At 40.0% G+C, this 21,976-nt stretch overlaps 1 protein-coding gene across 2 annotated transcripts; it reads left to right on the forward strand.

The window, feature by feature from the left end:
* The first annotated feature begins 2,515 nt into the window (after nt 1-2,515).
* On the forward strand, nt 2,516-19,503 carry GDAP1 (ganglioside induced differentiation associated protein 1). Of its 2 annotated transcripts, XR_008434544.1 has the most exons (8): nt 2,516-2,624; nt 2,941-3,133; nt 4,361-4,534; nt 6,932-7,026; nt 7,485-7,599; nt 11,705-12,674; nt 17,564-17,730; nt 18,656-19,503. XR_008434544.1 is itself a non-coding variant. In XM_053962611.1 (6 exons), the coding sequence occupies exons 1-6, from the start codon at nt 2,574-2,576 to the stop codon at nt 12,085-12,087; spliced, it is 1,011 nt and encodes a 336-aa protein (XP_053818586.1). In that variant the 5' UTR covers nt 2,516-2,573; the 3' UTR covers nt 12,088-14,157. The 2 variants fall into 2 exon arrangements, 1 of the variants encoding a protein (XP_053818586.1); XM_053962611.1 differs by lacking the exons at nt 17,564-17,730; nt 18,656-19,503 and having other exon boundaries at nt 11,705-14,157.
* Nucleotides 19,504-21,976: the final 2,473 nt, after the last annotated feature.

Genomic DNA, 21,976 nt, shown 5'->3' on the forward strand with positions numbered 1-21,976 from the left:
GAACATCCCTGTCGAGCTGGAGGGATCCCAGCCGCAGGCACCCCCTCCTTCAGCGGAACCAGGACTATAAACATGGACATCGGGTGGTATTTATCAGGGAATCATAGAATGGCTTAGAGTGGAAGGGATCTTAAAGATCATCCACTTCCAACACCCCTGCCATGGGCAGGGACACCTTCCACTAGACCAGGTTTTCAGAGTCACTTCCAATCTGGCCTTAACATTTGTTGGGATGGAGAGTTTACAGCTTCTCTGGGCAACCTGTTCCAGTGCCTCACCACCCTCACAGTAAAGAATCTCATCCTTATATCTAATCTAAACCTACGCTCTTTCAGTTTGAAGCCATTCCCCCTTGTCCTGTCACTACATGCTCTTGTAAAAACTCTTAGTCTTTCCTGTTGGCTCCCTTCAGGTACTGAAGGCCACAATTTGGCAACCTGTAAGCCTTCTTTTTTCCAGGGTGAACAATCCTAACCCTCCTAGCGTTTCCTCATGGGAGAGGTGCTCCATCCCCCTAATTATCTGGTCCTGGTCCTCTGGACCTGCTCCAACTGGTCAGTACCCTTCCTGTATTTCATAGCAATATGGATGACTAGGTTAGGAAGAAGGATCACCTGTATGTGATTGTAGGTGCTCTGTCTGAACAAGTCTGAAGAAGGAAATACTGTTCTCACTGGTTCTTCTTTGTTTATTGTGTTATAAGATGGATACATTTCTTTGCCTTTCTAGACATTTAAACCAGGTAACAAAATGTAACTCAAACACAGAAGTCTATGTGTGATATTAAATTAATTAGCTGTACCAAGAGAAACAGAGTAGTGGTCTATATGGTAATTGATGAAATGACAGCATTTTGATTTAAAGGCAAAATTAAGGAAAAAAAACCAAAACAGACACCTGAAAGAGTGCCTAGTTCATCTAAATTAAAAAAACAAAAACAAAACCAAAAACAAACAAAATCAAAAACCAAAAACAACAACAAAAAACAAACAAACAAACAAACAAAAAACAACCCCCAACAGTTCCTGGTTCTTTCCCTTGAGTAAGATCTAGCTGTGTGGAACAGCAGCCTAGGAAGGGACCTGTGAGAATATCCATGCATTGGTCACAGGTTAAAGCCCTTGTGCATGAAAGGATGTTCCAGCACTTACCTTAGACATGTATTTTAAAGAGAAGTAAATCCAGCCATAAGGCCATCAACTGCATTCTTGTTGTCAGTTCTAAGCACATTCTCCAACTTTTTGAGGAACAACAATTAAATTAAATTCCCCTAAATGTGGGATTTACCATCAGTAACACTGATTGCCATCAGCTGGGATTTGTGAGAAGCCTCTCACCATGCATGACCTTCTGAAGAGATTATTTTGGCTTGTGACTCTAGCAGGGAGTGATCTCTGAGGAAGGCATGGGCCTGCCTTTGTGCCCACTTCCATGACCAGTACAGGGCTGGAAGATGGCTTTTTGTTTCTTTCCTTTTATTTATAAGATTTGTCCATTACCTTGTTTCAGTGACTTAAATCCATTCCCTGGCTTAACAATAGTAAAAATTTCCCTTAAATGTTGTTATTGGGATACAGCTCTCAACATACTAGGTTCAGGTCTATAAGATACTGATCATGAGGTTCATCTGTTATTTAGAAATGGCACATGGGACTGAGTTATCAGGCCTACCTGAAGTTGTCGCTTTTACTGGAAATTGAGCAGTCAGAATGAAGAGAACAATACTCTGCACTCTGTAATCTCACTGTGTTTTTTTACTTTGCTAAAATTTGCTTGCTGTTGCTTATAGTGTCTAATGTTACTCTCAGCAATCACATTTCTAAACTATCTCCAGTGTAAAATACAGAGGAAGCATTTCCTGATGATGTAAGCCATTGTTCGTTATCAAATGCTTTTCAGAAAGGACCTTGCTACACACAGGGAAAATGAAAAAAGCCCTGCGAAACTGTTAGATTTTCTAATTTTGCCTAGAAAAAAAAATAAATTAAGAAACTTTCTGTCTTGAGATTGAAAGAACACATCTGGAGGCAAAAGAAGTTATTTGAAAGCTTTGTTCCTTCTTGCTATGACTCATTTTGCAATAGACTCAATTTGCCCGCGGGGTCCAATTCAGGATGACTTACGGTAATTTTTTTTTTTTTTTTTTTTAATTTTTTTTTCCCCAGGCATGTGTTGCTGATGTCCCTGAAATTCATATTGGAAGCACTGGTTTAAAAAAAAAAAAACAAAAAAACAAAAACCCAAATAAATATAAAAGGCTAAATCCTGACATGTGACCTTCCCTACTTGCGCATCCATCTTCCTGCGCTTCCTTAGGGGATGCTGCAGACGGCTTTGCAGGCGGTTTCCCCTTCGGAAGGGCTGTCCTCCGAGCAGCGAGGGTGGGGGGAAGACGGGGCTGTCCTCCGCATCCCCCGGGAATCCCCTTCGGGTAATTTCTAAGAGCGGATCAGCGCGGGGCGGGCACGGCCGCCGCTCCGCGCCCGCGCTGCCTCCTGCCCCGCCCGGCGCCGCGGGCCGAGCCGGGCCCAGCTGGGCCGAGCCGAGCCGGGCCGGGCCGAGCCGAGCCGGGCATGGCGCCGCTGGTGCTGTACCACTGGACGCAGTCCTTCTCCTCGCAGAAGGTGAGGGGTGGGCGGGGGCGCGGGGCCCCGGATCGCAGCCTCCCGCCATGCCCACAGCCCCTGCGCGCCCGCGGCGGTATCGGGGCGGGAGGGATGGGGGATGGAGGATGAGGGATGGAGAATGGAGGGGGGTGGCCGTGGGTGCGCCGAGGCGGGGCCGGGAGAGCGGCCGGGCGGGGATGCTGCCCGGGCGGGGATGCTGCCCGGGCGGGGATGCTGCCCGGGCGGGGATGCTGCCCGGGCGGGGATGCTGCCCGGGCGGGGATGCTGCCCGGGCGGGGATGCTGCCCGGGTGACCCCGGCGGTGCCGTTCCAGGTGCGGTTGGCAATAGCCGAGAAGGCGCTGAAGTGCGAGGAGCGCGATGTGAACCTGCCACTGAGCGAGCACAACGAGCCGTGGTTCATGCGCTTGAGTTCCTCTGGAGAAGTACCCGTCCTGATCCATGGGGAAAACATCATTTGTGAGGCAACGCAGATTATTGATTACCTTGAAGCGACGTTTGTAGATGGTAATCGCACAGGCATTTCAGTATGTGGTTCTTCCGCTCACCCTGTCGGCTGCAGCAATGCTGGGGGCAGCTCTGTGTCACTGCAGGACTCTTCGTTCAGGGCAGAATAAAATAAACAGGTTCTCTTAATAGCTAACAGTTTGGGTTGAAAACATGCTCCTCTAAAATGAGCTGAAGGCTTTCCAGCACCTTCACGAGTAAACCTTTATAAGTAAAACCTACCACTGTCCTCCTTAGCCCTTCAGGAAGGATGGCGAGGCCAGAAATGGCAGCAGCACCGTGCTGCACTAACCCTGGTGTGACACTGCCATGAAAAAGAACATACTGAACAGAGCTGCATGACTGCTTTTGTTAAGGAGGTCCAGATTCTCTGTGAGATGAGAAGAAACATGCTTAATTTCAGAATAATCTTCTGTAGTACAATGGAAGTAGAATGAGCAAATTTTTTTGGAGACAAAATGGAATGAAGAGGTAAAAAAGCAGGAAGAGAAGCATTGGAAGTGATCGTGTGCAGGGTTTTGAAGTTCTTTGTGCCTGTACTGTTAAAAAAAAAACCTGAAAAACCAAATACAACCAAAAAACCCGCCTCAATTTTTGAAGGAAATGAAGAGCTGTATTTTGTATAGGTGTGAAGATAGCAGCATTTTGTATTTCAGGGATTTAGCACAATGATTTCTGAGGCATGAAGAAAATTTCATTGTGGAGTGAACATAATTTGTGCTGTCTTTTAGTCAAAAAAGGAGCTGGGGCCCAGGTAGATCAAGGGTAGGGTAAAAACTCATTGATGCGCAGGAATACTTCCAGCTGTGCTTTGTGTAGGATTCCTGTACTGTAGTTTTTACATCATTGCGGGAGTAGAAATGTTTCAGCCCTAACAATTTCCTGGGATCTCAGGTGTTCCCAACTGTGAGAGCATTATAGGATTGTATGTCATGGTCACCCATTCCTAGATGTATGTAACAGATCTGAGAGTGGTTTTCTGATTTGAAAGCCTTTTAAATACATGTTTGTGTGAGTTGCTAAATAGGAATTGGAATTAGAAAACATTTTAAAATGAACTACAAATATACGCTTCGCCAAGCTGCAATCACACCACTGAGTTATGTTGGGGAACAAGTGAAGCTTTCTTATCTGTGGCTGTGTCACCTGTCCCAGCTGGACACGACTGAATGAATTTTGGTCAATTATATGATTCTTCTTTTCTTTATTTTTAACTTTGTTTTGCAGAGGAAGTACCAAGATTAATGCCAGAAGAGGGGAGCATGTATTATCCAAGGGTGCAACATTACAGGGAGCTTTTAGACTCCTTGCCTATGGATGCCTACACACACGGCTGCATCCTGCACCCCGAGTTAACAGTGGACTCCATGATTCCAGCCTATGCTACCAGCAGAATCCGTAGTATGTACTGGTAGTATGTAGCTATGAATGTCTATTACTTAGGTTGCTGCATTACATTAATCTTCTTTCTTAAGTCCACCTTAAACACAAAATACTGAGCACAGTTTATGAATTTTAGTTGCAGTCCTTGATGATTTGTGCATATACTTTTTATTGATTGTGTATTCTGTTGGTATTTGAAAATGAGAAAGAGGAAGTGTTATTTTTGAGGTGTCTGTGGAGATAATTTTTGTATCATGGCTACCTTTTAATTGATGCCTTTATGTTTCCTTCAATGTATTACAAAAGATCTAAGTAGTTCTAGGACTAGAACTACTAGAACTACTAGTATCAACTCCTGACAGCAGGGCTAGATGATGAGTCCCTGTTTACAATTACATTCTGAGATCCCAGATTTTTTTTGTCAATGTCAGTGGTTTATATACTTTTGATTTTTTTTTTTTTTGGTATGATGTTTTAGAATGCTTTGTAAAACAAACTCAAATACTGCAAGTCTTTGAAATGTAATACATCTATACTATTAATAAGTCCATGATATCATAAACAGTGATATTGTGTTAGCTTGAGAAATCAAATTTCTAACAAAATGTCTTCTCCTCCTCCTTAAAATTTTGGGTAAGTCAGTTCTCTTACTAGCCACACTGTTGTGTTGTCAGAAGTGAAGGCAGGCAGCTGATTCTCCATATAGTTGTATGATTGATGTTACTGAAGTAACATAGAATCATGGGGTCATAAAATCACAGAATCATAGAATGGCCTAGGTTGGAAGGGACCTTAAAGATCATGCAGTTTCAATGTCCCTGCTGTAGGCAGGGACACCTTCCACTAGACCAGGCTGTTCCAAGCCCTATCCAGCCTGGCTTTGGATACTTCCAGGAATAGGGAGTCCACAGCTTCTCTGGGCAATCTTTTTCAGACCCTCACCACCCTCAAATAAAAGAATTTCTTCTTCATATCTAATCTAAATCTACCTCCAGTTTAAAGCCACTCCCCCTTGTTCAAGAACATGAATATTTTTCTTACATCAGTGCATTGTCTGGTTTTGTGGTTTTTTTTCCTAAATATGGATGCTAACTGTTTATTGAACAATTGTGTTTTACTCATAGGCATTGTGGATAGTTTTTCTGTTTTCACATGGTAATACTCAGCGCTTTTATTACAGTTCACTTTACAACATTGTCTTCTGCTTTTCTTGCTGTGTGTATTCTTCTGCTCCAGCTTCTAGTTGGTATAAATTGTTCTCAATTTGCACATGTTCATACTGGCAGAGGTAATGTTATTGCTCATCTAAATTGGGATGGTTTCTTATCTTTTCATGCTTAAAGCATGGCCTACATTTTTTGATTTGAAGCATTTTTTTGAAAAGCCTGTGGATGTTTCTTAACAATTCCTTTGCATGTTCAAACTTCTCCTGGTTGGAGATGGTTTCATTTTCAGCTTGAAACACCATTTTTTTCAGACTGCTAGATATTATGAGCCAGCATGAGCCAGTTGTGTATTATGTTTATGCATACCGAATCCAAGTAAGTAATTAATTGCATACATAAAATTATAGTTGTATGAGTATATCCTTCAATTTCTTCATACACTATATTGAAGGATGGCTTTCACAGTCATGATGAAATGAATATATAAAAAAGTGAGTTTGTTATTCTCTAGAAAGAATTTTTATCAGTTTAATTTATCAGACTTAATTGTAACCAAACTTTACTATCAAGTACAAGTGAGAGGTGATTCATGCTCTATAATTATTCTTTTGTTCTTGTTTTATGATTAGAAATACTTATTTTAGAAGACTTATAAATCACTGTCTTTTGGTATTCTAGGTTTATAAGTATGGCATTTTCAAGCAAAGCCCCATTTTAAGGAAAAGACTATACACACATAGTAGAAATCAGTAAAATAAACTTTTCACATCATTCTGTCTTTAAATCATGTAATGAATGTGCTTCTAGGTCATGCACACAGTTCTTAAAGAACATTTTCAAAAGGATCACAGACTCTGGCATCAGATTTTAGCTAAATGAAAACACCTTGGCTCCATATTCAGTGGCATTTAGGCTTTTGCTGTGAAATTATGCCTATGACCTACAGTGACAAAAAATCCCAGTGTGGGCCTACCAGCACTGTCACATTGCAAACTGATGAGCTGAAGGTGTGGTAGGTCAATTTAAAAGCAATCAAGTTTTCCAAAATGTGATGTATTTAAATCCTAACCTGGTGCAGATGCTGTATTGAAGCAGCACTTCCAATTTCCTTGGTATGATATTGTACACAGGCGATCGATCAGTTCCTGTGGGTTGCATTATGAGTATATCTGGATATCTAATATTTGTCATTCCTTTTTTTGTTTGCTTTGTGGTTTTTTTTTCTTTTTTTAAAATCTCTTTTAATTAGGCCAAATAAGTAACACAGAATCAGAATTGAAGAAACTTGCAGAAGAAAATCCAGATCTTCAAGATGCCTATATAGCAAAACAGAAGCGCCTTAAGGTAAGAAACCCCTTTGTATGGGCCCCTTTATTATGAGCTTGTTAGTGTTAGATTTTTTGGTCACAATATAAACATTTGTTTCACTTGTCATTACCAGTAATGTCATGCAGTTTAACCCTTCAAGGCATGAAACAGTCTGTCCTCAGATCAGCTACACACTTCAAGTGTGTGCTGAAGTACTGGACTGGTCCCCCTGACTTCAAAGGTAAGTACACATCAGTGCTGGTGTTGGGCTGTTGAGCACCCTGCAGGGATAGGCAAACTTTAATATCTGGCATCTCGAAAGTTTTCTTCTGTTTTCTGAACGGTCACCAGTATCCATGTAGTATCTATCTGACTATGTGGAGAAAATAATCACATTTTATGAACAAACACTGTAGTATCCTAAGTATAAGCTTCTCTGATAAAAGTATAAACTCTGTATGATGATTAAATAACTAACCTGTATGTCTATTTAGTCTAAACTGCTGGATCATGATAATATAAAATATCTAAAGAAAATACTGGATGAACTGGAAAAAGTTTTGGATCAGGTTGAGACTGAATTGCAGCGGCGAAATGAGGAAACACCAGGTAAGGAATTTTTCTTGCTAGATCTTGTTAATATTTCTGTTTGAGGATACTGAGTAAACTTGTTGACAGCACCATTCTAAAGCAATTTTTAATGTGTCGGATTTGATACTTTTAGTGTATATTGATCTATACATCACAGAAGGGATCAATACAGTTTTAAATACTAGCTTACTTTACTGTTCCAGTCAGAGAGTTCTCACTGTTTCATGAGAGTGCTTGATCACATTTTCAGCAAAATGAGTATAATTAGCTGCACGATTTTTTAGTATTTTTAGCAACAAAATCAGAAAAAAGATTAACTACAGAATGTTGATGTTATAGGTGTAGGCTTCAGTTCACTATAATGATCACAACCTTAATGTTTAACACAGGTTTATTATAATCTTGTGCAGATACTCTGCTGATATTTGTGGTATATGCAGAATAAGCAATCTGAATAATTGCTCTAATCATTAGGCAGCCCTCTTTCCTCACCTTCTTGAAAAGCAGTCCTGTTACCTGCCTCCACCCAAATGAAAGTCAAATTTTTCACAGAATCACAGAATCATCAATGTTCAAAGAGACTTTCAAGATGATCTAGCCTGACTATCAACGCAGCACCATCATAACCACACCTAAACCATATCCTGCTGTCTGCTGCCCTGGGCAACATATTCCAATGCCTTTCAGTAAAAAACCACTCTTTCAGTAAAAAACATTTCTAATATCTAATCTGAACCTTGTCTGGCACAACTTAGGGCCATTTCCTCTTATCCTGTTAGAAAGGACTGGCCCAAATACTGAGCCCTGGGGAACCCCACTAATGACCAGCCATCAACTGCATGTAACTTCATTCACCATCACTCCCTGGACATCCAGCCAGATTTTCACTCAATGAAGAATGTACCCACCCAGCCAGTTTACCCAGGAGAATGCTCTAGGAGACAGGTCAAAAGCTTTACAGATGTCTAGATAATATCCACAGTCTTTCCCTCATCCAGTAAGCATGTCATTGGTTGCGTAAGAAATTCAGGTTGGCCAAACAAGACCTGCCTTTGTAAACTCATGCTGGCTGGGCCTGTTTCCCTGGTTGTCCTGCACATGCCACATAGTGACATTCAGGACAATCTGCTCCATGACATTTCCCAGTACCAAGGTCAGGATGACAGGTCTGTAGTTTCCTGGATCCTCCTTCTGACCCTTCTAGTAGATGGGTATTACATTTGCTAAGTTGCAGGCAACAGACTTCTGTGGTTAACCAGGATTGCTGGTAAATGATTGAAATAATTGGCAAGTTTTTGGCAGCTCCCTTCTTACTCTTGGGCACATCCCATCTTTATCCATAGACTTGTGGGTATCTAACTGGCAAAACAGGTCACTAACCATTTTCTCCTGAGTTGTAGGGGTTCACTCAGCTCCCTATCACCATCTTCCAGCTCTGAGAGCTGGATATCCTGAGAACCACGGGTTTTAGTGTTAAAGACTGAGGCAAAGAAGGCATTAAGTACTTCAGCCTTTTCCTCATCCCTCACTATGTTTTCCCTTTCATCCAGCAAAGGGTTGACACTCCTTAGCCCTCCTTTTGCTGCCATTGTATTTACTAAAACCATTTTTGTTGTCTTTAACTGCAGCACCCAAATTAAGTTCAAGTCTTGCTTTCTTTCTAATTTTCTCCTGCAAAACCTCATGACATCCTTGTAGCACCCCACTCCTGCCAGAGGTGAGACACAGTCCATTTTATCCTGAGTTCCAGCCTAAATTCCCTGTTTAACCAGGCTGGTCTTTTTCCCTGACAGCATATGGGGACAACCTGTTGCTGTACCTTTAAGAATTCCTCCTAAAATCTTGCCCATCCTTCCTGTACTACTTTGCCTTTCAGGACTGACTCCCAATGAACTCTGTCAATCAGTCTCCTGAGCAGTCCAAAGTCTGCCTTGCAGAGGTCCAAGGTGACAGTTCTGCTGGTGCCTTTCCTTATTCCACCCAGAACTGAAAACTCCATCATTTCATGGTTGCTGTGCTCAAGATGGCCACTGACCACCACATCACCCATGAGTCCTTCTCCAGTTGAGAGTAAGTTTTCTTCCACACACTCCAGGAATCTCCTAGACTGCTCCTCTCCACTGTGTTGTATTTTCAGCTGGCATCTGGCAGGCTGAAGTCCCCCATAAGTACAAGGGCTGGAAATTGAGAAACTTCTGCCAGCCTCCTGTAGAATGCATCATCTGCCTCTCTGTGGTGGCTAGCAGGTCTGTAACACACTCCTACAAGGACATCTGCAATGCTGACCTTCCCCCTGATCTATACCCACAGGCACTTAACCATGTCAGCATCCTAAATTCTGTTTAAATGGAATTAGCCTTCTGCTCATTCACAGTGTGGTTCAGCTCCCAGTGATGCTAATAGGAGTCCTTCCCCTGGCTTCACTGGGAGCTACATGAAGCATCAGTCAATATCAGCTGCATCTGCTCAAATCAATAACTTTTTGCATTTAGCTCTATAAATAGCTATTGTAATAATTACTGGTTACTATCACAACTGTAGGTTTGAACCAGCAGTTGAAAATCTAGATTAAATTTTCTACTGACTCAACAGTGAAAGAATCACAGATTCTTCTTTATTTTAATTCATAAAGGATGGAAGGATTTTGTTCAGCAAATTATGTCTGCCACCATTTCCAGCAACCCCTTTCCTTTCTCTGCTAAGTAGCCTTTCCAAGGGGTCAACTGATACAGTATTGATGAGCTTATGAAAGCTTCTGGGATCGCAAGATTTTGTGATACATGGGACTATTGCTTCTTGGAATTTTGTCTGAGGTATTCCTACTTTGGAGGTTTGTGATCTGTACTTCTCCAGGTCCTGGTAAAACTCAGAGCTCCTGCTTCTCTTGCAATTGCTTGAATCCCTCAACTATTACTACTGCCACTGCAGGCATCTTTCTTTCACACAGGATAGATTCTTAGGTCTTTTCCATCATCTTATTTAATGCACTGGATGAATTCCCAGGTATCCTTTCAGCAACCCAGGATACACTCCTTTTCTACAGAAGCCTTTCTTCCAGACCTATATAACCAGTCAAAATGGACTTGTACCAGCTTTGTGCCAAACTGTTGGTTTTCTGTGGTGGAAAATGTGTTGGAAAGAAGACTGCAAAATTTCTCTGTTTCCAGAGAGGTGCTGCTGAGTGTTTGTGCCAGCATTTTTCCATGCCTGCTGTGTGGGATGAACTGCAGAAGTTACAAATGAGACAAGAACAGCATAGTCCTCCCTATTCAAGATCTAGGCTAGAGCAGAGTACTTATGCTGGCAACTATGATAGCTGTGCTGGCTGTCAGGTTTCATATCCTGGGTTTCAAAAGCTCTTGGTATAGTCAGTACATGTCAGCCCTTTCAGGTGGTGGTGGTTCAGATTGCTGACAGTGAATTGTGGCGCTGTCTGGCAGTGCCTGCTCTGAGCCATCCCAGGAAGATTGACCTCTTTCCTTTGACTGGGGAGAGTACCTGGGGTCTTCATCTGTGCTCCTGACTAGGGGTGAGCAGTGTGAATATTTGTCCTTTCTCAAACATCTCAGTGTAAAACTCCCATAATTTGGGGTCTAAGAGACACAAAAGAGGGACAGGTAGACAAATTCTGTCATCTCAATGGGCTGATATGTTTGGAGCAAGTCAGTCATTTGATCCATTTCTTTTTGGCTTGAAAGCCTTCAACAAGTTAGCTGGAGTTAGTTCCTGAGTGAATGCCATAGAGCTGAGTGACACAGGCAAGATGAGAAATTCTTCAGACAAGTGGTAGCTTTTCAGTAAAAGCTAAACTGCTTTCCTCCTTTCCAATCCTGTTTAATTTAATCCAGATTTGAGAAATCTAGTTGAGGAAAATAAGTGTTTACTGTGGGTTTTAATTTATGATCCTGGAATGGGGATCTTTTTTTCCTTAACAAATGTAGGCCAGGCTGCTGAGGCTAAGACTTTACAAGATCGTGCAAAGAGTGGACAGGGATTAGGAAAATGTTTATTGATTAAAGTAATATTTTAGCTGAAGTGTTGTTGCTCTTTATTAGATGGTACTTTGAAGTAGCACTAAACAAAATGTACTTATTAGTATGCTTTATGTTTTATCTCTGCTTAGAAGACGGAAATCAGCCTTGGCTCTGTGGTGATTTCTTCAGTCTGGCAGATGTGTCACTTGCTGTCACATTACATCGCCTGAAGTTTCTGGGATTAGCAAGAAGAAACTGGGGAAATGGAAAGCGGCCCAACCTGGAAGCTTATTATGAACGTGTCGTGAAGAGAAAAGCATTTTACAAAGTTTTGGGACACGTCAACAATATATTAATCTCAGCTGTCCTGCCAACAGCATTCCGTGTGGCCAAGAAAAGGGCTCCCAGGGTTCTTGGCACCACCCTGCTGGTCAGCATGCTGGCAGGGGTGGGCTATCTCGCTTTCCTGTGTCTTCGGAAGAGATTTGCCAACATGGTGCTATCGATTAGAACCAGGCAAAATTATTTTTAGACCTTGTCTGTCCCTGGTGGTGAGTGGAGTGCATCTCTGCCCCCCAGGAAAATATCTTCAATAAAATATAAGCGTAGAAGAACGATTATGTCTGTGAATTAGAACATTGCCACAGAGTAATCATCTCCTGCTGCTGTTTAATTGGGTTGGCAATGCTGAGATATTTTTCAAAAATATGTTTTGGGGGGATGACAAAGGAAAGAAGAGATGAACTTTTCAGCCAAGGGCCTATAACTGTGACAGTGCTTCATTAAAGTGGTTATTGTCTCCTTTACCCAGTAGCTGACCTAATTAAAATGCTTTTATTTAATAGATATGCAGCAATGTGACAGCTTTTCACTGTAGATGAAATGCATTATTGTGCAGAAACCAGCATTGTTAAAATACTGAAAATAGCTCTTACTTTAAATGCTCAGAGTAAGATTTAATTGGAACATTGTGTAGAAAAACAAGACCAAGTTTCTCTGTACTGATTATTGTCTGTTGATTTGCAGTTGGACCTTTAGGAATGTGTTAAAAAATAATCTTGTGAAGCCACTTTTGTAAGTGTATGTTCATGCAGCAGTACAGGAAAAGACCTGAAACAGGTAAGAACATCAGTGATTTATGTACCACACAAGTGAAATTCTCCAGAGGCATCACTGGATAACAGAACTAGAATTTTGCTGAAATACAAATGGGAGCAAAACACCTGACACCTGTATTTTAAAAGCCTTTCAGGCTCAGCCTCAAACTCTGGCAGAATCAAATCAAACTATCTTGGTGCACATTTGCTGCTTTTTTTGGGGTGGCTTGATACAGTTGCCTCTGTGTGAGTGTCCCGTGTACCCTTTTGTGTTTCACTCTGAGCACTGGCTATTTTTGCACACTTCTTGGCAACATTAGCAATTGCACGTGTCTCTATAAAATGCTTGCTCACAACGTGCCACAGCCAACTAGAAAACATATGCGGAGCAATGCCTTTTTGTATAACTAATTAAAAATAGTTCACTATTCTATCAGTCTGGTTAGGTAGCCTAGATTGAAGGTAAAGCTGTAATTTAGTAATCCATGTACTTATGGATAGGGGTCGTGTTGATGGTAAGTGACAAACACAGAAAGTTTGGAGACAATTTGTACTGCTGATTTTTTGCAAAACTGCCCTCTTGTAGCATGCAGGAAAGGTGTAGAAAAACAATTTGATTACTTCCTACTACTCAACAGATGCTGTGAGTTTTATTAGTTTTGAACTGATCTCCCCTTTCAACAAGAAATGTACATTTACCTGAAAGTAGACTTTGAATCATTTTGCAGCAAAAAAAAAGCATTTGGAAGGGCTGGAAATTCTTATGACAGTTTAGTAAGACTTTTGTATGCTTGATGAATGTTCAAAAGCCTCAGAGTTTTGTTTACAAGTCGTACATAGATGCAACAAACAAAGCATATCTTTAAGTGTTTGCCTATCAACAAACAGTGCTAACAGACCTAAGTACCTTTTTGGTCCAGTGCTGGTGGCTGTGGTCTCCCTGCACAATTGCATTTAGGTGTCAAGGAAATCATCTCAAGTTTGCTGGAGAGAACTGAGGCAGTTTCTGTCTGGGCAGTCTCACCTTCTAACACATATCAATATAGATAAGATTATTGGATACTCCTGCTCATTATTTAATATTGTGCTAGTTGTCTAGCAAAAGTAGACTTAAATCTCATTACTCCTTTTCAGTAATAAGAAACACCTTACCTAGGAAACAATGTGCTTTTTTATTTGTAAAAAAGACAGTTTTATATAATTCTATTTCATGATCCAGTGGTTCTCAAGAACTTGTTGAATTAAATGTCTCTATTTGGAAAAGCTTTATTATCTCTAGAGTGGGTTTAATCCAACAATGCTATTAATGTACTGGCAGTTTTAACTGAGTTTGTTGTTTGTGTGTTGCAGTTCATCTGCATTTACTTGTAGCTATCAAATTCCACTAAGTAAATAAACACAGAGTAAGACCTGTAACTTAATTCTTCCCTGGCATGTATTTCTGTCAGACCACCTGTAAAATGTAATTTGATCAAGTCACAGTAAAATTAAATATGTATGACTTAGCCTTCTTTAGAGTGAAGTGACCACCAGATGTCAGTGGACCTCCAGGACTCTGCTCTGGCATGCCTCTGAGGCAGGAAAACTCTACTTTTCACAGAGTAAAAGTTTGTCATCTCAGTATAAGAGGGTTGTGAGCACCCTCATCGCCCTAGCAGTCTCTCCAGAGCTCTGGAAACAACTGCGTGGTTCTACCACAGGTTTGTTCTCTGACACCTGCCACTTATGCTTGTGTAGTTTCTATACTGGATAAATGAAAGGCCAAAATTAAAATAATATTTCACATAAAAATGAATGTTACTGAACAGCAATTAATCTTGCCATCTGCAAGAATGAGCATGGATAAAACTTTTACTGCAGAAAAGTTTGGATCCCTGGTTTGATTCATGTTTGTTAGTTCAACTGTTCAGTATCCTACTTATTTTCTGTTAGTTCAACTGTTCAGTATCCTACTTATTTTCATTGCCCTGAAGTACTCTGTGCATTGATTTCTGTACAGGTGGCAGCAAAAGGCTTATCCATGATTAAATTCCTCAAAATAGGATGAGATTTAGAAGCACACATGCTGCATTTGGCTCTTTGTGCAGGATAGCTTTTGTGCTTGTGAAGTTTCTTTTCAACCTGGCTTATTTTCTTTCTGGTAGCTCTGTATACTATTTTCATTGGTTACTGAAGCAATCTTCTATTTTTCATTTACTCTTTACTCTCATATCATGCATCAGGTGTATTTCATATCTTTATGTGGGACCTGCATAATAATAATCAATTCTAAGACTACTTTCTAATCTGGTTTATATGTTCTATGTCAGTGAAACAAAGCATATTTGAGAATTACACAGTATTGCTGTAAGGACTCTGATGCTATTCAAGGAGAGAAGCCCTGGAACACTTTTTAAGCCAGTTTAAAAATTACCTTGGATATATATGGAAACAGCAGTAACAATGCTGTTTCTTTGGTTTTCTGTCTGAGCTGTATATGTATGAGGTCCAACAGAAGCTGCTCGATAAAGTAAAAAAATATAAGTAAAAAAATAAGGAGGGCAAGCAGGTTTTTACTTTCTATTAATCCATTAAAAAAAATCCAACCCCACCACACTTCTGAGTGTGTTCCTGATTCATTGTTGAGCTGCAGCAGCTGGGGCTTCTTTCTGTAAGGTGCATGACAAGCACATAATCTGTGTTCACACTGATGTCCTTGGTGAGAATAAATGTGTATTAGTCTGGCCATAAACTAAGACCCCCCTTTTTTTTTCTTGCACTGTAGGAGTCTGTATTGGGCCTCCTTCCTTGTTAAGCAGATGAATAAATAGTACGTGAGGTTTGCGTGCATTGCCTCTCAGTATCTTGAAAGTCAGGGAAGCTGCTAGGATAAGTAGACAGCTGGTAGGATTTGAGTTTTAGGAGATTATGACACCTGTAGTCTGTGCACCAACTTTGAAGTAGCCTTATGATTTAGCATTAATCAGAAGTGTGCACAGAGCTCTTGCAGTGGAAAGCCTATGTCTAAACAGACAAGAGGCAAGAGTGAATACAAAGGTAAGTACAGTAAATATAAATTCCTTTTCCAGATTCACAAAGCCATACATCCACTTTTGCATGTCACATTTTTAAAGGCATTTTTTACTTAAGTCTGAATTTTATAGGAGCAAGGAGCTACTAAGATTTAGAGAGCAGACTGTCATGCCCTAATATATGAGGATTAGAGAGAGCAGCAGATGGAAAAAGGTGAAAAGTAGTGGTCTAGCTATCTGGAACACACTGTGCTCTGCAATATGGTGTATGACAGATTATTGTTTGCTGAGGCCTCCTTATTATCTCTCTGTTTAGCCGATGTTAGACAGAGGTGTAAGGTTGTGCTTAGGCAATTTATAAGATGTACTGAAGAAGTCAAAAGCATGTAGAAAAATCCCAAAGAAAACATCCTGGGTTTTGTTGCCTCTTTTCTTTATAAAGAAAGCTTTAGTTTTGGTGCAGTACCAAGTCATAAAGTCAAGCACTCAAAACTCAGGAAATTCCAGAAGCCAGAGTTCTTACAATACTGTTAACTCGCTCATACAATACTTCAATAGCCTTTTTATTTCTGTTTTCCTTTCTAAGTTACAATCATGGTGCTTAATTTAATGTGAAGTTAAAATTGTTGCACCATAAAATAGTTAGGCAATGGATAAGCTTAGTGTTGTGTGAAGAATCTGTTGGAATTTGCAGAGCTGAAGGTCTAACTCTTTCTGTGCTTTACATCAGCTTTAGTATTTACTATAGTTTTAAACACTCATAAATAGTTATATAAAAGTGTATTGTGTAAACTAACACATAATAGCATAAATCAGTATAAATCTACTTGATATATACTAATATATTGATATTCTATATACATATACACCATAGTATCCCTATTTATCCCTTTCATATTTCATTTGGTAAAAACAGCTAATTGACAGTTATGTATTTTACTGTATTACTGGCCTTTATAAAATAAATTTGCATTTAAATTATGAAAATGTCATGTAATTGTAGAATCATACAAAGTTTTGGGTTGGAAGGGACTTTAAGGAGCATCTAGTTCCAACTCCCCTGCCATGAGGAGATGTGTTCCTTTTTCCTAATTTACTCTTATCGCATTATAAGGGTATTTGAAAACATTGGTTACATCATGACTGTAGGGACTTGAGAATATACACAAATGTACTTGGTGCTTCATTTTAAGTGAGCATCCAGATCAGAATTTGAATGCTACTGCATTTGGACTGAATAGAAAGCTTTAGCTGTTGAGAAATAATTGCCATCCTGAAAATTGCTTATTCAAGGCTTGTTTCAGAAAGGTTACCTGACTTCAAGCGTTTAAGTAGATGATGCCTGTGTTTCTGTAAGCAGCAGAAAACAGAGCATTCATAGGGCCAGACCAGATGTGAGGGACCACTGGTTCTGTCACCTGCTGGCTGAGACATTCACCTTACAGAAAGTGGAGTCCTTCTCCCCCACTTTGTAATGAAACAGGTGAAACTCAGCAGTAGAGACAAGAACTCCTCCCTCATAGATACAGGCCCTGTGCAGTAGGTTGCAGAGTCAAGCTCCTTCTTTGTCAGCACAAATCACACCTACTTTTACAGAAATCAGAGGCCATTCCTTTGACAAAAGGTAGTTTGGACATGTGGAGGCTGAGACTGTCAGTCACCTAGCAACTTGATGGAGAACAGGGCCTGCCACACTGCTTCCTCTGCCAGCTATGTTTAAAAGCTAGCAGAAGTTGGCAAATGTCAAGCTCTTGGAAGAGATGTCTTTAGGTGCAAAACACAGGTTTGGGGACAGGAAGGAATTCCAGACTCTGGAGCCTAAACAAAACCAAGGAAAAACTGTCCAGAGAAGTTCCATCACTGTAACTTGTGGTCCGAGCTCTGTGTGGCTTTCCTGCAGGTGGAGAGAGACTTTTGGATTGCTGCTTCTGGGGACATATTGTTGTAACTCACTTCAACTATTTAACTGTAATCAATGAAAGGAAGAAGAAATATCTGTCTCTGATGAATACATGGTGAAGCCAGCTTCCTGATACAGATATTTAAGTTGGATCACTGTTCAGACAGGTACTGTGAAAGCACATGTTTTGAACTATGTAACTCTCCTCAAACACCTTTACACAAGCCTAGACACCAAACTAGAAAAATTCAAATTAGAGGTCTGGATTGCACCCTAGAGTCAGAGGCAGTAAAAATAGAAAGACCTATTGTTTGAATTTTTAGGTCTTCAAACAGAAATACTTGCAGAGACAAAGATCTCACAGGATGTCTGTGCCAGATGCTCTTTGTCCAAATTTTGTACCTTAAGAATCTGTTCACCCTTCTATTGTCCTGAATTAAAGACAGGCCTAAAATACAGAATCCACTAAAATTTACAGAGGAAACAAAATTGGCTGATGTTGCAGTAATGGAGGTATCAAGATTTCAGTTTCTAACAGAGAGCCAAATTCAGATCTGGAATGAGTCATTGCTATGAAAAATGTAGTGGTGCATCTACTTACATGGGATCTGAATTTGATTTTTAAGTCATTATGCCATAAATCACATTTTACAACTTTGCCTTGACAAGTTTTGTTTTAATCAACTTATTTGTTACAGAGACAGTGAAAGCTGCAAGATATCTTTCTGAAACAAAGGAAATATGCATAACTTAAGCTTTTAAAAGCTGTGTAAGCTTTTAATATGGGCAGTATATACTGAATCAAAATTTTTGGAATATGGAGTTATTTTTGGAATAAAGAATTCTTTTAAAACAAGTCCAAGAACGTATGTTTAGGACTGATTCCAGAACAGCATCATAAATTTTTTATTCTTTGGATTTGAAAGAGAACCAAAAATCTATAGCTGACTTAATTTTTCTGTTGTTAACTGCCAATTGTAACTGTGATACAAGGAAGCTCCAGTAAATAAAAAGAGAATAGATTTCTCTTTCTTGTATGCATATATATATATATATATGCAAAAAACAACTGTGCTTATTTAATTTTCTTAGGTAAAGCATACTGGATAAGAGTTCTGCCTCTTGTGTGTTATAAGAAATGAACAGTGTCTTTTTCGTGCAAAGTAAGAGATGGAAATATTCCCAAAGTGGTTGGCAGAACAACAACATTGGCAACATTGGCTGAGACTGCAGTTCCACACCCACAGCAACCCACAGAAGTGGAAGTCCAGCAGCAACTGAAAGAGGCTTATTGCAATCCAACAGCCTTCTGTGACAAGTGGGAGGAGAAGCAAACCAAGCTTCAACCTAATGCAAGAAGTGGCTGTGATTGAAGTCAGAAGTCCCTTAAGCTGGTTGCAGATAGATGCCAAATGTGTTCCTAGCATCTCTTACTTGGAATGAGAGAATACCTTGGTGTTTACACATTATCAATGACTGTACCTGTACTGTCAGTCCAGGAGTAATGTATTGGAGAAAACTTACACATTGAGTTCTGGAATCAGGAAAAAATTTTGTTTAAATTTGGATAGAAAATGAATTGAAGATGTATTTGTGAAGAAAACCTTATTCATACTCTGCTCTCAGCAAGAATTAATTCTGAAATGTGGTCTTTAGCCTCACACTTCATACTGATATACTTCAGCACCATGATGTTATGGGAGAGAAAAGGGACAGGGAAGGTAGTAATGGAAACTCAGAAAGGACTTCTTGGTGGGAGGAGGGAATATATATATATAAATATAGATATATTTATATATAGATTTATATAAATTTTTATATAGAAATATAAATGGGATATTATATTAACATATACTGATACCCTAAGGTTTATGCTTCATTTGGTTTTGTTAGTTTGGCTTTTAATTAAAAAATAAACACAAACATGATAAAGTGCTAAACTGCAATGTGTGCATTGCTGTTGAGAGGGAAATGCAATCACAAGATGTTGCTTGTTGATGGAGTAGAGGAGTAGAGACTTTGCTTTCTGTGCATGAGAGTTTATCTGAACACCTCTGCTGGGGATGAAATACGTGAGGAGACAAGCATTATTATTACATGGTTCATTGGCTTATTCAATAATGATTCTGTTTAACAAGAGATTCTGTATTTCAGTCACAGCTGAAAACACTAATTCAAGATAGCAGTAATTTCCCTGCTTGCCTCCATTAACAATTTATTAGGTATTACCAAATTTTATGTTTTTTCATGTATTATAATTAATCTCACCACACAACCTTGCCTTAAAAGTAGTTTTGTTCTCCTACACTGCAGTCCTTCATCTCATGTTTGTTTGTACAGGACTGGTTCTAATCTGGGCTGTTTGCTGTATAACCTGCAGTTCCCCAGGCTCCTGCTGGCTGTGGGCACTTTGTGTAATGTTTCAGCCTAGAATCATAGAATCGTTTAGGTTGGAAAAGACCTTTAAGATCATCAAGTCCAACTGTTAAACCAGCACTGCCAAGTCCACCATTAGGCCATGTCCCTCCGTTTAACACCTACGCATATTTAAATACTCCCAGGGATGGTGACTCAACTGCTTCCCTGGGTGTTCTGCTCCAGTGCTTGACTACTCCTTCCATGAAGAAGTTTATCCCAATACCCCAAGAAGGTCCCCTAGTGCAACTTGAGGCCATTTTCTCTTGTCCTATCCCTTATTACTTGGGAGAAGAGACTGCCCCCCAGCTTGCTTTGTTACCACTTCCTTTCAGGTAGTTGCAGGACCTCCCTGAGACTCCTCTTCTCCAGGCTAAAAAACCACATCTGCTCCTCATAAGACTTGTCCTCCAGACCCTCCACCAGCTTGATTGCCCTTCTCTGGACATACTCCAGCACCTCAATGCCTTTCTTGTAGTGAGGGACCCCAAACTGCACACAGTATTTAAGGTGTGGCCTCACCAGTTCCAAAAACAGAGGGATGATCACTGCCCTGGTCCTGCTGGTGTCACTGTTTTTGATACAGGCCAGGATGCCATTTGCCTTCTTGGCCACCTTGCTTGCTGAGCTCAAGAAAGCAAAGAATTTATCAAGCTTTATGTGCTCTAAAGCAGGGTTCTTGGTAATAGTAGCTGCTTGACATCAGCTGTAATTGATGGGACAGATACTTTTGGTACTGACTAGTTTTCCATGAGGAAAACATATGCATATTTTCAACTTATTTCAATACTGTGAGCTCCAATTCCACCACTTATAACTGCAAGTTTTGTGTGGTAATCTGCAAAAGAAAATGGCAATTTTTCAGACATTAAATGACAGAGATACATTTACTATCTTGAATACCTCATCTGTAATACAATGGTCTGTTTGAGACTGACTGTTAGAATTAATCATTTTGCTTCTTAAAATCTGTGAGAACTTAGAGCTCTCACCTGACTCAGTAAGACTGTGGGAAGTGAGGACCTCTGGATCAGGTCCACGGTTGATGTCCACATTATGATATATAATTTGGTCCATGTAGACAGGTAAGGTTTAGAATCAGGTTATTTTCAGATGTAAAATTCCTTAAACCAATTGCTTATATGGGCATATCTGAGAGAGCATAGTATGGCTGGGATTTGTGTCATTGTGATTTACTCAAAAGGAGATGTTTCACTTTACACAAATTTACGGAAAATTTTATTTCTTTTATAGTTGCACTAACATTTTTTGTGGTTTATCTTTTGCCTCTCATATTCAGAAAATTATAACACAATATTAAACCTTTGCCAGGTGATTCACTGGGTAGCAATTGTAAATTTTTTTTATCCATGGATCTTACTCAACTAATTTTACTGGTCTGATTAGGAAGTATTTTAAAATACTTAGCAATAGTATTTCAATCATTCTACCATTGTTCCAGAACATCACCTGGTGGAAGGCTCTACGGCAGTGCAAATGCTTACTTCTCTAGTTTGTACTTTAAAATTTTCACTTCTGCACTTGCAAAGAAATATTGAACACAGGATAGATTAAAAAAACTCCAAGCATCAGAAGAGATAGTTAGCTGTTTGGGAACAGAAATTGACTCCTCCTGGAAAGGTCAGTAAGCTCCTACAGGTGCTATTTATTTTACTTTGTGTTACATGTGAGACAGTTAAATTTCAGATGAGTGCAAGTGGTGGAATTTTCCTTTCTAGCTCAGACATGCCAAAAGTTTAGGGAGTTTACTTGCCTACACTTGAATTTTTGCTGATGAAGTGTGGTCACTGTGCTTCATTGAAAGGAGCTCAGTACAAATACATGGCTTATGGTCAACAGTGTTTGGGTAAGACATTTGCATAATTTTCTCAAGTGTCAGTGACTCCACACTGTTTGCCTAAATAGCTTTAAGAAAACACTAGATGATTTTCCAAATTATAGTCCCTCTGTTAGAATATAAACCTTAATAGCCATGTT

The sequence above is a fragment of the Vidua chalybeata genome, chromosome 1 (assembly GCF_026979565.1).
Source record: "Vidua chalybeata isolate OUT-0048 chromosome 1, bVidCha1 merged haplotype, whole genome shotgun sequence".
NCBI classification, from domain to species: Eukaryota; Metazoa; Chordata; class Aves; order Passeriformes; family Viduidae; genus Vidua; species Vidua chalybeata.

Bases quoted from the DNA above. Each gene is read 5' to 3' on its own strand.
- GDAP1 (XM_053962611.1), top strand. From the start codon at position 2,574: ATGGCGCCGCTGGTGCTGTACCACTGGACGCAGTCCTTCTCCTCGCAG. The intron at 4,535-6,931 runs GTATGTACTGGT...TCTTTTAATTAG, and splicing joins TGCTACCAGCAGAATCCGTA to GCCAAATAAGTAACACAGAA. The intron at 7,027-7,484 runs GTAAGAAACCCC...ATGTCTATTTAG, and splicing joins CAAAACAGAAGCGCCTTAAG to TCTAAACTGCTGGATCATGA.